The 17,461-nt window shown below is 38.4% G+C and overlaps 1 protein-coding gene and 2 pseudogenes across 3 annotated transcripts in view; 1 reads left to right on the forward strand and 2 right to left on the reverse strand.

The window, feature by feature from the left end:
* LOC113064538 (antithrombin-III-like) lies at positions 1–3,462 on the forward strand (annotated as a pseudogene).
* Positions 1–11,972, reverse strand: part of LOC113064841 (zinc finger and BTB domain-containing protein 37-like) — a 123,175-nt gene extending 111,203 nt beyond the window's left edge. The window contains exons 1-4 of one of the 3 annotated variants that reach the window (XR_003278899.1): positions 11,461–11,972; positions 9,051–10,022; positions 8,547–8,646; positions 5,808–8,286 (exon numbers count right to left, since the gene is read on the reverse strand). Coding sequence is in view for 1 of the 3 variants with exons in the window: in XM_026235803.1 (XP_026091588.1) it covers positions 7,765–8,286; positions 8,547–8,646; positions 9,051–9,994 (1,566 nt within the window). In the remaining 2 variants the exon portion in view is untranslated. Of the gene's footprint in view, positions 1–3,627; positions 8,287–8,546; positions 8,647–9,050; positions 10,026–11,460 lie in introns of those variants that run through there. The other 2 variants (XR_003278898.1, XM_026235803.1) reach the window with 2 other exon arrangements.
* Positions 11,973–14,454: 2,482 nt separating this feature from the next.
* LOC113064846 (sphingosine 1-phosphate receptor 1-like) lies at positions 14,455–17,091 on the reverse strand (annotated as a pseudogene).
* Between the last annotated feature and the right edge of the window lie 370 nt (positions 17,092–17,461).

A 17,461-nucleotide genomic window follows, 5' to 3' on the forward strand; every position in this document is an offset into this window, starting at 1 on the left:
TTCTTCTTCGCCAAGCTGAACTGTCGACTATACAGCAAAAAGCATGAGACAACAAAACTGTTCTCTGCAAACCTTGTTTGGAGACAAATCAATACTTTTTAACGAGTCCTACCAGGACATCAGTGAGATGGTTTATGGAGCCAAGTTGCTGCCTCTCGATTTTAAGGTTACATTTGCCATAAGTGTCTAAATGTAGCACATATGATCTTTGACCCTGTACTAAACATTCAAGTTTCATCCTCCAGGGGAAACCGGAGGTATCAAGGATGACGATAAATGAATGGATAGCCAAAAGACTGAGAACCAAATAAAAGATACCCTGCAGAAGGCTCAATAGACTCCAACACCATATTGGTCTTGGTGAACACGGTCTACTTCAAAGTAAGTGAGGAGGCAGAGATACTTGTAAATAAGACGCAATTTTTCAGGGTGTCAGCCTTCCAGCAGAGTTTATGCTGCCATTCAAGTCCTCCTGGGAAGTTCGTATTTACTAGTTGAACAAGTCTAAAATATGACATCGGGTGTGTTCCAGTCAGTTTAGTTGGCACAAGATGGCGGTGTACCTTCTGTTAATAAATTACAAGAAAATACAACAGGGTTTGTTAACTCTGCGTATAGAAAATGAAGAGCAAAGAATTAGCATATGGTGTCTTTTGCATTTTAAATTTTTTAAAATATAATTTATGAAAACCACTTTAATCTGTATCGCATAAAAACGTATTGTTATATTGCAATCCCGGCTATCAGTTTCACCTTAAAAATAACAGACCATCATCCATCACTCGCATCCATCAAACCATCAATTCTGTCATGTTTCTCATTGACTCGAAACTCAGAGCTTAAAGAAAATTTAGTTTCCCCCTCGTATTTACAACTTGTTGTGGCGTTTATGTGTGTTTAACTCGTTAATATGATGTATCCATTAGCTCCAACACCAATTAAACACACCTGCTAATCAAGGTCCAGTAGCGAACTGTGACTCTTAGGGGCTTTTTATACAACACTATTTTCAACTAAAAACAGAAAACTTTTTATGAGTTTTGGCTGTTCCTTTAAATGTCAGCTGTGTTTTGGGGACCTGAAAATTCAAAGTACATGTTTTTGAAAACGATGCCGTAAACGTCTCCATGTAAACTATGAAAATGCAAATTTGTGAAAATAGTAAAGTCATACGCACATATTTGTTTACTCTATAGAAACAAGTCCTTTGCACATGCATGTAGTGTTCAACATCGCCAACTACTGGCCTGGCATGCATTCTTGTTCATTCATGCTTATTTTGAGTTATAACCAGTAGTTTAACAGAAAGAGATGATCAAGCTCACTCGCACTTCATGCTTTTACTGAATAGCCTTTACAGTGGATTTTTCAACGCTACATCAAAGAGCTTCAAAAATGACATTTATTATTTGGACCTGCCGGTAACAATTGACAAAATGTAAGGACAAGACTTTGTTTTATTATCCAAAGCAACAAAATACAAACTTCTATGTCATTATTGTGTACAATTACAACAAATATGCACAAAGTTAGTACATTTAAAGACTTACCACTAATTCTGCCAACTGACTTTTCTTTAAAAGAAAAAAAGAAAAAAGCTGAACAAAATGGTAGCATCAACGGCAGAAATAAAAAACAATTGGCTAAGGGGCCAAATAGATTTTAACTAACTTACCCATGGAAGATTTACTTAAAGACACGTGTAATTTCTGGGGCTTGAAATGCCTCTCAGTTTTCTGGACCAAATTGCTCGTGTGTACATCTTCCTTTTCCAATTAACTCCAAAATTTCTTTAAAACCACTATAAATCGGCAACAATGACCTCCTCAGAAATGTTACTTGGTGCTTCCACCGTCAACAGCTTCATAATAGTGGATCTTGTCATAAAGATAAGTGATATCAAATCCCACTGGGGGGAGGTATGATTGGTAATTTAGCTGTCATTTAAAATAAGTCTCTCAATGATTTACTATCATTCGGCCATCTGTAATTTTATAGCTTGACTACCAGTCACAGAGCTGACAGTGTGACCATTCACACAGCCAGTGACTTTTTCGCTGTATGTCGCTAGACTCTGTACTGTGAAGATGCTTGTGGGCGTTCCTACTGCTGTTGCTCTAATGTTATTGGTAGGCTGCACATCTTGAAATATCTTTAGGAAATGCAAATCACAAACAATATATGTTGCTGGTAAAACTAGTCATGTACAGTAGAAGACTTTGACAAATTCTTCAGGGTCACTAGAAACTTCCAGCCAAAATAAGTTGGAGCTAAACTCTGAAAATGGGTCCTCCAGGAGCAGGACTGTCCTCCTCTGACTTGTGAACTCTGCTACTATGTGGTTTTTGTGTTCCAGGGTCAATGGAAACACAGATTTGATAAGGAAAATACCATGAATTCAGACTTTCATGTTAGCGAGACCCATAAGTGTCAAGTGACCATGATGACCCAAGAGCGTAATTTCCAGTATGCCACAATCTATAATGACAAGGTGATGATCCTTGAATTGCCCTAACAATGGGGCTGACATCACAATGGTGCTCATATTACCTTTTGAAGGTACAACCCTGTCGGAAGTAAGTCGATTATAAACAATAGATCAAATGTTCTCCTCAAAAATCCTCTCCTCTAGTCCTAACAAAACTGCATCCAATTAAGGTGGTGGAAAACATGAACCTCAAGAAACTTGAAGGTTGGTTACAAGACATGAGAGAGACCACAGTGTCTGTGCAGCTTCCTCGTTTTCGTATCGAGGACAACTTTAGCCTCAAAGAGCAGCTGATGAAAATGGGCCTGGAACATCTTTTCAGTCCAGGAAACGCCAGTCTCCCAGGTATGAAAATAGCTGTTGTTCCAAACAAGTATGACTTCTGTAGAACCTAAAAGCTACTAGGAATGTAGAGCTCAAGTCGTATCGACTACTTCTATGGGAACTTGCCGTGATTACTATGCAATTTTGCTGTGTGGATTTCCTGTATGGACATCTTGAGTTCTGATGAATTTGTCCAGTAATACTGTCAAAACATTGTGTTGTGTAGGGATGGTTGCCGATGGTGGACACAACTTGTACATTTCCAACGCCTACCATAAGGCCTTCCTTGAGGTAAAATACATTCAGTATAATTTGCATTCTCAATCAGCATGTTTTTATGATTAGTCTGTGTACCAAGACGGATTACACAATTTCTTAGCCAGTGGTCTGGTTTACCAATTTTTCAGGTGAATGAAGACGGTAGCAAGGCTGCTGCCACCACAGCAGTTGTTACTACCGTACGTTCCTTAAGCATCTACGCAAAGGATTTTATTGCGGACCGACCCTTCCTTCTGCTTATCCGCAAATCCAGCATCAATACCTTGATCTTCACCGGCCGAGTTGCAAATCCTTGTGGGAGCAGCTAATATGGATTGGATATGATCCAACATGACGACGACGGTTATTAAACGTCCACCCTTTTAACATGACCGGGCAGCCTTGTTTCTTCATTATTGCTTAAAAATGAACATTAAATTTGTCACAATATATTGTTTTTCCTCCGTTAACCAAGCAAGCACTACAAACAAACACAAGCCGAAAAGCAAAGAGGAATTTAAACAAATAAATAAAAGCAATATGTACAGGCACAGAAAAAGGATAAAACAGGTTTATTTTTTCATATTAGAAATTTGGGTTTAGCAGTATCACACAATCTGGGCTTACATAATTATACATTTAAAGAACAGAATTAAAAATCCTTCACAGTTACACTTAAAGTGCTTTATTTCTATTTAGAAGAATGGATTTGACACATTGCCAGTGAGGGAAAAAAACAGTGGTTATTGTGAAAATGGCATTCACATTATTAATCATGATTAATCTTTCTGATTGCTGTACCATTTTAAATGTGAGAAGTCTTAAATTTTAAGTAATCATAATCTCAATTTCAAATACCTTAATCACCTACGAATATCATTTCTAAAATCAAAAAATGTTTAAACATTGACTTTCTCAATAATTACTCTGATTTGCCATTTCAATTAGAGTAATTGACTTCTACGACAATAATGCTCATGTTTTAAAATGTGGACCTTTTTTAACAATAAAATACCTATTATATTTTATTTTATTTCATGGATATGCAAGATAAAATATTTCCTGAAGTATGATTTAAATTAAAGTGATTAACGTCTCATAAGACACATGGAAAGAACTTTACAGACTATATTGCCTTTTGCAAAATAAAACAACATAGCAAGACAAATTGTAAAAGTCAATTTTTTGGCTTCTATTGGTGCAAATTTAGATGCCAGGAAATGTATTTATGTTTGGCCGCTACAAAAGACAAAGACAACATGCAAATACACTTTAACTTGACGGGTCAGAAGGAAAACAATGTCTTATTTCCTTGTCAAAAGACTCTTTTGAGGTATAAAAATTTGTTTGCTTGCTTTTCAGACAGACTAAGTTATGAAAAATATACGTAGTCTGTTTGCACCCAAGTAAAATGTGTTGCTAGTACAAAATATTTGCTCCAGAGGGACAATACTGAACAAACTCTGAAGTTATGGCTCAGTGTTGTCATTCGGTCTTACCAAAAAACAAGTAGAGACATGCACTGTATAACTTTTCACAAGCTAGACTATGAAACAAATGAGGGGCGGTGGGGGGATGGGGGCGTGTTAATGCAATCACTGAAACAAATTTTATCGCATTTGCCAATATGTATAATTGCTTTATAAGTTCAAGATACAGACTTTTTCTAAATCGAAAAACAACTGGTCATCAGTTTCACAACTTTTAAAAAGATAACGCGTTTGTTATAGTGCATTTTAATTTTGCAACACTTTATCTGAAAGCAATTCCTGAACTGGAATTGGGGTGAAATATTGCTTCAAAAGTAGCTTCATTTGAAACTGCACATTCCGTAACACTGCGTTAAGATTAGACACATTTTGGTTAGAAATGACTTGTTCAGTCAACACCATTAAACTGCAGTAGATGTATTGTCATGCAGAAACATTAAATATTACAGCCTAATATATACACTGCAGCAACACATTTATCCTCCACCATGTTATTTAAAGCTTGAAAACTAATACAAAAGCCAAACATAATATTTGAATGAATAATATTGTTTCAAATAAAAACCATCAATGTTTTCAAGATCAACGCCAGATATGCACAAAGGGAAAACATGCTGAAAGTTATCATAAGCCCTAAAGCCCAAATTAATGATTAAATTTAGACTTCTTAAAATATGCAGTAAGATAACTGGAATGACTGATTATAGATATAGATCCCTTGTTATTAGATTGCAATTAATTCATTCACAGAGAGATAATTTAAGTCACTATCACCTATATATGACAAAACAGGCCCATGCCCCAAACCTAATTGAAACTTAAAAGCAAAGTCCATAAAAAATAACATCTTTTTTTGATATATTATAACATATTAGATTATGATTATGTTGTTTACAGACAAAATCCTTTGCCCTTTTCTAATATCATGAGGTTGCACTGTGACATATAAAAGCAATGTTAACATGCTTTTCTATTTACCTGGGTTCTGTGCTGTACAACAAATGTGAAATTATAACATTTTCAGGATTGTATTTCACTGTGACTACTTCTGAGGCATGAGTATTTACATTGAGAGGAAATGTTCATATGTAGGTTTTTTTTTTCTGCACTTGTGAAATATGTCGACCCAATTTACCCAGAGCTAGAATTCTAAGTAAAAAAAATCTGCTTGGTACAAGCTAACAACAACAACAAAAAAAAAAAAAACAGTAAACAGTGAGTTCCTGATATTTGTAAGAAGTGTTGACCTGTGTTTACAGATGTGAGTAACGGTAAAAGTTCTGACCTGTGTTGATATTATGTGAGGTGCACAAAATCCCTATTTAAACATCAGTAGCTGATTTTTATATGCATCAACCCTTTCATAAAAATCAGTCACAACCAAGTGTGATTCACAGCCTTATAAAAATGATAACAGTTTTACTTTCGCTTAAAACGCCTTTGTTTTTGTTGATCATTCTAGAAACTGTCTCTGTATAGTTATTACAAGTATAAATTTGTCTAAATATGCATAAGTGACGCATGTATATAGATATACAAAAATTCTAAAAACAAAACAAAACACATCCCCATCCCATTTTTTAAGTGCCTGATGTAATCTCTTTTTTTTCTCTTCACCCTCCAAATCTTAAGGGTTTAAGAACTTCCAGTTTCAGTTGTTTTGGTTACTGAAAGCATCAACTGGAAAGATCTGTTCATAAGCCAAGTGTAAAGGCCCTTGACCCCAAGGTTCAATTGCCTTCAATCAGATGAAGGGAAATCTTACACTCAAAGTCATTCCGTGGCATTTCGGCGTATCCCAGACATCACAGACATACGGTTTACGTTTTCCTAAACGGCGTAGGCGACCAAGTCCGCATTTTGGTTCGTCTCAGCCTTAGACTCATTTCTTATGTCTTGACACAAAAAAGGAACAAGGGTACATCCCCTAAGAGACCCCTTACTCCTGGTCAAACACATTCTTATAAACAAAATATTGCCAGACCAGTAAAACAAAAAAGTTGGTGACACTAGCGAATCTCAACGAGTGACGTAAATGTATGAAAAGAAATGAACACTGAACATTAAATTCAGCTGAGTGCATCCACGCATCTGTGTGCGACAGATCAGTATTGCGAAGTAATGTGAGAGAGAGGTAACTGAGCGGTCTATTGTAGCTTATCTGAGGTTGAAGGATTTCCTTGTTTTATATCACTGTATCGCCAACATTCAGCAGCTGAGTTGTTCAGTTTAGAGATGTATGAAGGCATTAATGTGAACTAAACTTGAAATAAATGTGTCACTGCTATACTCTACCAATGTATTTTCACCATGAGTGCCTATATCACAGTATCTCTACCAACTTTAAAAAGTAAAATAATGATGCAAGTTATTCTTGTTATAAACCCAAAGTTCTAGAAAAACAATTTCCTTGTAATGTGAGCAATGTGTTTCGGTTCTATGGCAGGCAGGATCGGCAGTTAACACAAAACGAAAAAAAATGAATCAAGAATCTGATGTTAGGTCAGACCTGAGGGTCCCTAATAAAAAACTGAACCCGTTTTCCTAAGCTTGCCATGGCTGGGGAGCGCAAAGTCTAGCCCCAGGTTAATTTATCAAGATTGTCTCAAGGCAAAGTAGCAAAGGACTACGATGTCCTCTCTTTTTACAACTCATCATCTGGCACAAAGAAGTTTGGCAATTTTGACGCAATTTGACCAAATCATTGCTAGAGCTTCTCTTTTAGTTTATCCTGAAAGATCTGTAGTAGTACAAAAATATAAAAATAACATATAAAAGACAGGAAATGAAAAGAAAAAAAACACTGCATCCAGTGGTGTGTGAGGTTGTTGGAGTGTGGCTTGTCTTCATATATTGACGTCCTGTTCAGTTTGCATGGTGAAGGTAGATGTGGTTTAAAGCAGAAATACCATTTATAAATCCCTAGAGAACACTATTCCTACCAAATTGTTCCTTGCATCTTTGTTATCACTGGAAAAAATAGAGGATCTTCGGCCAAGTAGGATGCAGAAGACTTTCCCTTTTTTTATCCGTTCCTCATCGACAGCAGCTGAGAGAACCTCCTGCTCACTCAACTCCTTCCAACTTGTAAATTCAGTGTTGATGGTGGGAGACAAGGGACAGAGGGATTTCTCAAGAGAAGGTCCTGTTGGACCCCACTGTCCTGTGTCTCCCTAAACTTGTGACGTTTTTGTTGAAAGACTTTCAGTCGGGGCCAGTGGTGGATACCGAAGGTTGGACACCTTCTCCGAAGGACGAGCCGCCACCTCCCCCTCCACCATTGCCCTCAGATTCCTCCTGGGAGGGCGACTCATCTTCGTTTTGGCCTCCACGGGAGGTGACCGTGGTAGTCTCGGGTGAGGCACTATGGGACACCTCCTGTGGGGCACAACCTGGATGGTTTTTGCGGAAGTGCTGGTTGAGGATTGCCTGGAACGGGAAGCTCTTGCCGCAGACGTGGCAATGGAAAGGCTTATTTCCTGTGTGCTTACGGATGTGGTATTCGAGTTGGTCCTTGCGGGTGTACTTCTTCCCGCAGATTCGGCAAACGAAGGGGGTAATGCCCATGTGCAGGCGCATGTGGCGATCTAAGCTGCCCTTCTGGTTGAAGGACTTGCAGCAGTAAATGCAGGTGAGACGGGGGTTGTAGCGGAACCACCGATCACCTACCTGTTCTCGTAGGTACTCCTCGTATCCCCCCATGTCAAACACAGCTTGTTCCTCTCCCTAGTAAGGGAAATGTGAGAGCTTATGGTTTGTTTTCATGATTCCCATCCCTTTCCCCAATTGAAATGCAATCTACGTTAGGCACACCGGCTGTTCTAAGTATTACACAACTGAAGGCAATTTAAGGTTTCTTATTTGGTCGATAAGGTGTGCTCCACTGATATTCCTTCGGAACTTCTTCAACTGTGTTCAGAAATCATAAAAAGTTCAACCAAGGATTGTAAATGTATAGAGCCAAGTCTTGATCAAGGTTGTCTTACCTGTGAGCTGGGGTGTCTCTGATCGTCAACTCTTCCTGGAGACTCACTCTTGGATCTCTGGTGATCAGCCATCACAACCACACTTCCTGTTGGACTAAACCTGAAAGAAAAACACAGTATAGGTTCAATCTTTTAGAGGACACTTGTCGGCAGGAGAAAATGGGTTATTGGGGTAAATGCATCAGATTTTAAAGCATCACACCGGGATTTTCCAAACCTTATAATCAATAAGAAAGGAAGTTTGCGACTACATCCAGAGAGGAATGGGATACTTATTCAATATGGTTTCATCAAGAACTCATTGGATAATGTAAATGGTTAAAAAGAAGGGGTTGAAAAGTTAGAAGGCTTGGGGACATTAGCTGAAATAGAAACTTGTTTTAGAAGTGGAGAAAGGCACTATATTTGGATAAAAGACTAATTCCATCAAATTAACATGAACTTATGAATAAGATTTTAATTCATTTCGACGTTGAAAGTAAACTCATGAAAGACTTTACACACCTCTCAGTTTCACTGAAGCTGCTGGACGGCTGGGAGCTTTTCCCGCCTCTCCCTCCTTCCTGCACCAGTGTGCTACGTCCTGAGGTGTCAATCATCACTGTCGGCCCCTCCTCGGCCCCACTGCCCTCTTCCGCCGAAGCCTGGGTCTCAGCTCCCATCCACTCATCCATCCTTTCCGTCTTAATCCGAAACCCGTCCACCATCCGCACATTCTCCTCTCCTCCTCTTTCCACCTCAGTCCCCGTCTCGACATACCACTGCCCAGCTCGGTTGATACGGAGAATGGGCTCTTTCCCAGTTCCCACCTCCTCTGAGCCAATGCCACTGTGCTCCACAATCTGGGGACTCATGGATTCCCCAGGGGGACTGATCTCTCTAACATCCCTCACATCACGGATGTTGATCACCCCAGTGTTGCCAATCAATCGGGAACTGGTATGTCTGGGACTTAGGGAGCTGGACCCACCTAACCCGGTCCCACCTCTTCCTGAGTCAACGGTTTGGTTGGCAGTCCTGTGAACCCCTTTCCCGATCTCCCCTTCCACATCTGACAGACTGATTTTAAAGTGGATTCCCTCCAAAATCTGGGTGCACCGGTCAATAATGTGCTGCATTTGAAGGAAGCTGGCAGCCGTCAGGTAGCTGATGATATCAGCGAGCTGCAAGCACAAGCGTCCCGTGTAGCAGAAGGAAAGTAGCTGCTCGAACACGGTTGGGTTGCGGATTACTGATATGGACACGGTGCTCATCTCGCTCAGTGACATGTGATCCCTGAAGTAGGGTGAGCTGGCGGCGAGGACCACCTTGTGGGCACGAAAACTGTGGCCCTGAACATTGACCACAATGTCACACAGACGGCCCTGTATTCGCAACTGGTTCAGATGCGACAGGACGGAGTTGCTGAAGTCCGGAATATCAAGTTGGATGCTTCCTGCTCGTTCCATGCGGACTGCCTATTGCTGCTTTTCAAAGCTGCTGATAAAAATAAAAAATAAAAAAGTTTAGAACTGTTACAGTGGGACTTTCTGAGAATGTCAGAATTTAAAATCATGCAACACCAGCATTATTAACAAACAATGTTAAATGTATTCTTAAAAAATCCAAACAGTTCCTCCTATCCCAACTTTAAACACTGAGACAACAATAATTAAACCACTCGTAGACCGATTCCCACAGAAAGTGTAAACATTGTCTCTCTGTGGTGTGACTTTAGGGTGTGACCAATGGCAGAGTGTTTGAAAACCTTAGCTGTTCTCCAATTTATTGCGTTTCTACTTAGTGTTCACTGCACCTTGGCCTACACACTCAACAGGAGATATTTGTAGAAGTTCACTTCACCTGACAAAATTTGTTTTTATTGAAAATTCAAGACACACTGTCACAGACACCACCAGAGTCAGGTAGGAATTTTTGAAATAAATATACATTACCATACTTTAAAATATATAAATGTATAGAACAACTCCATGCTGTATTTATATATAATATTATATATTTAAATAAACACACCTAGTTTAGTAATAAACAACTGATGTTTAAAATGAAAATGTGATGTTTTTTTGCAATTCACATCTCACTTTACACGCTCAAAAACAGCATAAAAAGCACTTTTTATGTGCTTTTTTGTTCATCAGCCTGAATAAAAATGCATCCCATTTTCTTTGCCACATTTTTCTGTTCAAAATCCCATTCTATTAGAGTATGTACTGAATTCGATAAATAGTTGACTAGTGGGACCAGTGTTCTTGGTACCTATAGCGCTTACATTTGGAAAGAGCCACACAGCTCATCATTTTTATTTTTATTTGTCAGCTTTTCTGAATCTGACAGCTCCTCAGCTTAATAAGTCTTATGGGACAGGCACGTTTCCTGATTGCAAAACTCACAATGTCAGTAGATGCAAATTTGGGCACAACGTACATTCAACATTCTATATAGTAGGGAAGTGACATATATGAGGTGTTACAAAATGCCTTGTGGGTAAATAACCCCCTTTCCACTTCCTGTAAAGTCATATGCCAGTGTACACTCATTCCCTAAGCAGTTTGCAGTGCAAATCTTAAATTTTTCTTAGTGGCCAAATGTCTTATGTGATTGTGCAATTTTAACATACCCATGTTTTGCAAAAGTTACACACTTCATTTATGAGAACTGACACTGTTGTTTGTGACACTTAACATTGCAATGTAACAAAGCTACATATTTAAATGTTGGGTAATTAAATGAATGGGTTAACAGCAGCAATTACAAACAACCTGTTTAATTACAAGCTTGATTCACGAACACTTAATTCATTACAAACATTAAGGATAACATTAAATTACGTAATTCCATAATAGCATTGCAACAATAACGATGCAATGTAAGAAAGTAAGATTTGTAGTTAGATGCACATTTTTTTTTACCTCACCTTTTTAATAACAGGCACCAAACACGCTCCACTATATTTTTCGGCACACTTGCACTTCTTTATGGCTACAAACCACAGCTGTTAGAGAGCAAAGTTGCCATTTTTTTTCATTGCATAGGTCAGTAGGATTGAGTCGCAGTGCTACTTTGTCTCTCTCAGTTTTTGACATAGTATCGGCCGACGGCGTGGCACCTCAGCTCGGTTCCATTAACACACTGCAGCGCGGTGATGCGATGAAGCCTACCCGAAAAACACGCACACACCCCGGTGCAGAGCAGGCAGGGAGGTGCCTTACCCCAGTCCACGCCAAATCTATATTAAACAAATACAACGCCAAATACGATTTTCCTTTTTCGACAGCCTGTTCTGGGTGATTTGGCTTTGAATCCTCCCCATTTCACGACCACTCTTTAACGTTATACTTATCGTCAGGTATTCTGCTGTCGCTTTCGGTTCCTCCGCCGCTCTCATATTCCCCCATGTATAACATGAGCCAATGTACAGAAAACAGCATTCTGGGAAATGTAGTTCTGTCCAACTACAGCCATAGCAACCAAAAATGTAGAAATTCCACGACAGGGACTCGCGCTCCCATGATCCTTTGCTTTACCACCGCTGTGTAAGTGGGTAAAAAGAGTTCGTTTGCATTTTTTGGTGACACTTCATATATTTTATGTGTGAGGGAGTTTAAAAAAGGTATTAACTTACCGTTTTAAAAATTTACATTAATGTTCCGTTTTATGAATAAATTAAACAAATGTAAAATAAACTATATTTGCAGGGCAATGCAGGTTCATTTCATGACATCAATAAAACTAATCCCAACGAACCCATGAAAAACAATTATTTGCATTGTATTTTGAGAATGAAGCCTTTACCGTTTTAAAATTGTATTGTACTGCATGTTGTAGCCTAGTTACATTTTCATGGAATGCTTTGGTTCTCTGAAAAAAGAAAGAAAGAAAGAAAGAAAGAAGGAAAGAAAGAAAGAAAGAAAGAAAAGAAAGAAAGAAAGAAAGAAAATTGAGCTATAGCATTCATCATTGAGCTAAAGCAACAATTTTTTTCCCACAATTTAACTTGTTACAATAATTTCTGTCATTTCTACATTTGAGTTTATGAACTCCAGAGTTTTAATTTCCTAATATCAAGAGTTTCAAATAAAATTCCTTTATTAGTAAACAAATCATAAGGGATAGGCTGCAGTAAGTTCTTTTTTTTTTTTTTTTTTTTTTTTTTACAGCAATAATACTGAATAATCAATAACAAGTATAATAATTATAATTTAAGGGAAAAAATTATGCCGCACTCGGCGCACCAAATTCCTTATTTGTGTGTCTGTAAACTAAATGGGTTGTTAATTCATTACATATTCATAAATCTTTTTGAATCAGCATCTAGATTTTAGATTTAAATATATATTTTGGATGTATAAAGGAAAGTATGCACTGGGTAATTACACACACACACACACACACACGAAGCAAATTAACAGTATCACGAAGTAGTATCATGAAACTGAATGTGTCAGAAATTCACCCATTTTAATGTAAATGTGGATTATCAGTGTAAATATGTACATGCAAGCATATTTAAAAAAAATTGCGAGTGGATAATAATAATTATTTCTAAACATCTTAAAATCGAATAAAGAAGCAATTTTATCAGTTGTCCAGTAAGTGGCGCTCTTTGCTCATATATGAGAATTGCATGCTACTCTGAATTATATTTACATTATATCTTAATGACCTTTGTGCTCTTCGTGAATTATTAAATTGCCTTATAATTTAATTGCATCTATATAACCATATTATTTAATTGAAATTCTATTTACAGCTACAATATTCTTCAATCTAGTCTTGAATTAATCTAAATGTACAAATTAATTATGGATAAATTTTTTTTTTTTTGATAACAAATTATATTGTCACCATAAAAATTTGAGTTTAATAATTACTGAAATAATTACCATTAAAAATAAGATGAATTTTAAGTATGTCTCTCTTTTCTCTAATGACAGCAGCACTTGAGCAGATGGTTTTTGAATCTTAAACTTCAATGAAAAAACATTAGACTTTTTTTCAGAATTAATTCTTAGGTTTTAATTTTGAAATTTTCAATATGGTCTCTAAATTCTAAATACTAAGCAAAACACTTCAATATAATGTTTTATTAAATCAAATCACAAATTTGATTCCTTTTTCTTCAACAATATTTATTAACAACTAAAAGAATAGAAACACATGGACTACATGTTACAATGTGCAACTCTGAACAGGGATACAACTGGCTCATGATTTGATTGTATGTATGAGGATCAGAAAAATACAAGCGTGTACATTAATTCTGTTGTAATGTGACAGGCCAACAGAAAATTCACATAGACATTAATCTTAATTTCCCCAGATATTTCTATCCCATCGAATTAACTTCGTTAGAGTTAAGCCATGCAACCCATCAAAGACAAAACTACCCCTGATGGGCGGCAGAGCAGATCAATGTGCACGAGCTATGAAACACAGCGTACTTTTAAAGTAAAATAATAAAATATATTTACAATTAATTAACACAACACTTAGTTCCATCCCTCCATGTTTCAAATTAATTGGAACTGTTTCAAGATAAATTAATATTGACAGCTAATGTACATGCAACACTCTTCTACAACAACAGTTTATTTGTTGAAAGTTGAAGAAAAACTACAGAGCCCCGCACATTACAAGTAAGAAAAAATAAATAAATCGTGCGCACAATTTATAAATCGAGTAAATGAAATAGTAAATCAAGGGAACGCAAGAGTAATCATGTGCACGTTTTAGTACACCGAGGAATGAATTAGTAAATCATGCACACGATTTAGCCTAATATTTTTTCCTGCATGCCATGTGCGGGGCTCCGTAACAAACAAATGCATTTACAAAATACATTCTGGATCAGGGGCACAATAGCATCCTAATACCATAGTGTTAACTCAAAGAAAGACAAGTACCTCTTGACGGCATATCTTCAATTTAATTCCAAAAATGTAGTACAAACAACCACAACAAGCTAGTATTTCTCATATCAATCCATTTTAGACCGAGTCAGTAATGCCTATGGTGGTTCTCAAGGAGCAATTCCCTGGAAAGTGCTTGTCTACAGGTATCCATTTGACAGGGATAAAAAAAACTCGGAATAATGGTTGGTTAAGTGCTTCCCTATGTTGCAAAAACATTCTGCCGATCTGTCAGGAATAGCAGAAGACGAAGTCTTTAATGTAAGCGCATGACAAATCCTGGTTTCTCCCAGCCTTCTGCTACCGTTTAAGGATCACAAACAACGAGGACGCCACACAAACACACACACTCAAGACGGAAATGTCCACAAAAAGTCCCTTTAAGAAGAAGAGGTGATGTTCCCAGAAGACACTACGGTTTCCCTGGGCGAGTATTCGGGCTCGTCCTTATTGGGGTGGGAGGAGTTGTCCGACTTGCTCCTGCTGAACTCGGCGCCCATGATGGGCCTGGAGAACTTTCCCGCCGCTTGGTCGCAGACGCCGCAGTTGAGCATCTTGATGAAGGCCCGGCGCATCTCGTTGCTGGTCAGGGTGTAGATCAGAGGGTTCATGGCGGAGTTGAGCACGGCCAGCGCGAGGAACCACTCGGCCTTGTAGAGGATCGGGCAAGTGCGGATCTGGCAGGCCACATCGAGGAGAAGCAGGATGAAGAGCGGCGCCCAACACGCGATGAAGCAACTCAACACGATGATGACGGTCTTCAAGAGGGCCATGGACTTCTCCGAACTCTTGTTGCTGCAGCGGCCATTGGAGACCTTGCGGAAGACCAGCTTGCGGCTCCGCGTGCGCACCAGGGCGTAGATGCGGGCGTACAGGACGACAATGGCCATGAGGATGACGCTGAACACGGTGGTGCAGAAGAGGATGTAGGTCTTGTGGTAAAGTGGCAAAACTGTGGAGCAGTGTTCATCCTCTCGATGCAGTTCCATCCCATGATCGGTAAACCGCCCAAGATGGCAGCGATGAACCACACAGTGCTGATGAGCATGAAGACCCGGCACGTCTTACCATTGTTGTGGAGCTTCATCTTCAGCATGGTCAGGTGTCGCTCGATAGCAATGGCCAAGAGACTGAACACCGAAGCAGCCAGAGCCACAAACATACTCCCTTCCCTGAAGAACCACTGCGTCGGGGTCAACCTGTACGTGTTGGCTCCCGAAAGCAAGATGTTGGCCGTGTACACCACCCCGGCCAGCAAGTCTGACAGGGCCAAGTTCCCGATGAAGTAGTACATGGGCTTGTGGAACTTCTTGGTCCTCCAGATGGTAAGGAGAACCAGAACGTTTTCCAGGATTATAAAGCAGCACACGATGATGAACACGACAGAGTCCGCTCTGAGTCCCGGGTCTTTGTCGACCTTGCGGAATTTCCCAGTGAAGTTGTAGTGTCTGGCGATTAGGTCATCCATGGTTCAAACTGGCTTGGTTGGTTTTAAATCCAACGCGCAGCCCACCAAAGGCCACCGAGGGGTGCTGCTGGACCTGGGAAGCTGGGTGTCCAGTTCTCCTCTTAGTATGATGTCATTTAAGATAGGGTTCTCAAGTCAGGTAAAAATCCTTAGAGAGGGCGAATGTGGTCCACAAATCCAAGAACTGCATCATGAAAACGCTAGAAGAAATACATAGCCGTACATTAGAACTGCATATTGGTAAAACACCACATTATTATTTTTATGTCATTATGGTAAACGCACAAACACAGATTCATTGTAAACAAGTTTAATAAAAAAAAAAAAAGTGACAAAACATGTTGAAAACCAAAATCTATAAACGAGTATGTTAAATATATGTAATAATCCAAAGCGAAACATAGCCTACATGAAATCGTTCTGGTTAAAAAAGTTACAGACCAAACAGAACACAAAAAAAAATACGATAAATAATAATAAAAATAAAAAACCCGCTAAAATATACCGTTATTCAAATTTTGAATATTTGTTACTGGAATTTTCGGTGTTTTTTTTTTCCCTTAATACGAATCTAATCAATGTCAAATTAAGACAATTACATTTATTTCTTAAAAAAAAAATAATAATAATAAAAATAACAATCTACACAATACCGATTAAGCTTAGGCTACTTTTAATTTACTTTACATTGTTGAAGCCAAAAAAAAAAACGAACAACACAACACATGGATAGAACTGCGACAAATAATGGCGCTAATTCATACCTGTCAAATGTTAAATAGGCTATTTGTTATTTGAATGTTCAATGTCGTTTTGTGAATACTAATTTCATCACTGTCAAATTTATAGAACATGACAATAGATGCTGTCATATTCGTTTTCCAGTCGTTTTTGCGATTAAACTGCTCTGTTACAATTTAAGATCATATTTATAAGCTATTCGATATATTACGAACTTTACTTGTAAAACTTAATAAGTCTTACTGACGGTTAAGATCGCAGTCGCTGGACATTCAGAAAGTTCAATGCGGACAAGAAGAGTTTTTCTTACCTGTAAACTCCAGACCAAACGTCTTGACCGTTTAATCCTGTAATATTGATGCAAAATGGCCAGATATCAGAGGTGCAGTATTTATCGCATCGCTGGAGTCTCGTGTGGAGGCTCTGACTGTAGAGACCGGAGAGCCGACCCCCCTCCACAGTTCAGCCCACAGCTCCAGGGCCCTCCCCTTCCCTCAGTCTCATTAGCCTCTTATTATTCCACAGCATCCCAAACTCTTCAAAATATTCCGAAACAATATGCTGGAAACAGACTGGCATCAGTGCAGACACTGCGACAATAATGAATAGCACGAAATAATAACCTTTAAACATACATTTAAAAATATATATAATTAAAAAAAATTGTTGGATATTGCCTCTGGATTTCCAAAAATATCAGTTAATTAAAATTTTAACAACCTTAACAATTATGAAATATATTATATATTTGTGTATTTTATAAATTAATAAATTGTGTGAGTGTGTGTAATTAATCA

Source organism: Carassius auratus, chromosome 47 (assembly GCF_003368295.1).
Source record: "Carassius auratus strain Wakin chromosome 47, ASM336829v1, whole genome shotgun sequence".
NCBI classification, from domain to species: domain Eukaryota; kingdom Metazoa; phylum Chordata; class Actinopteri; order Cypriniformes; family Cyprinidae; genus Carassius; species Carassius auratus.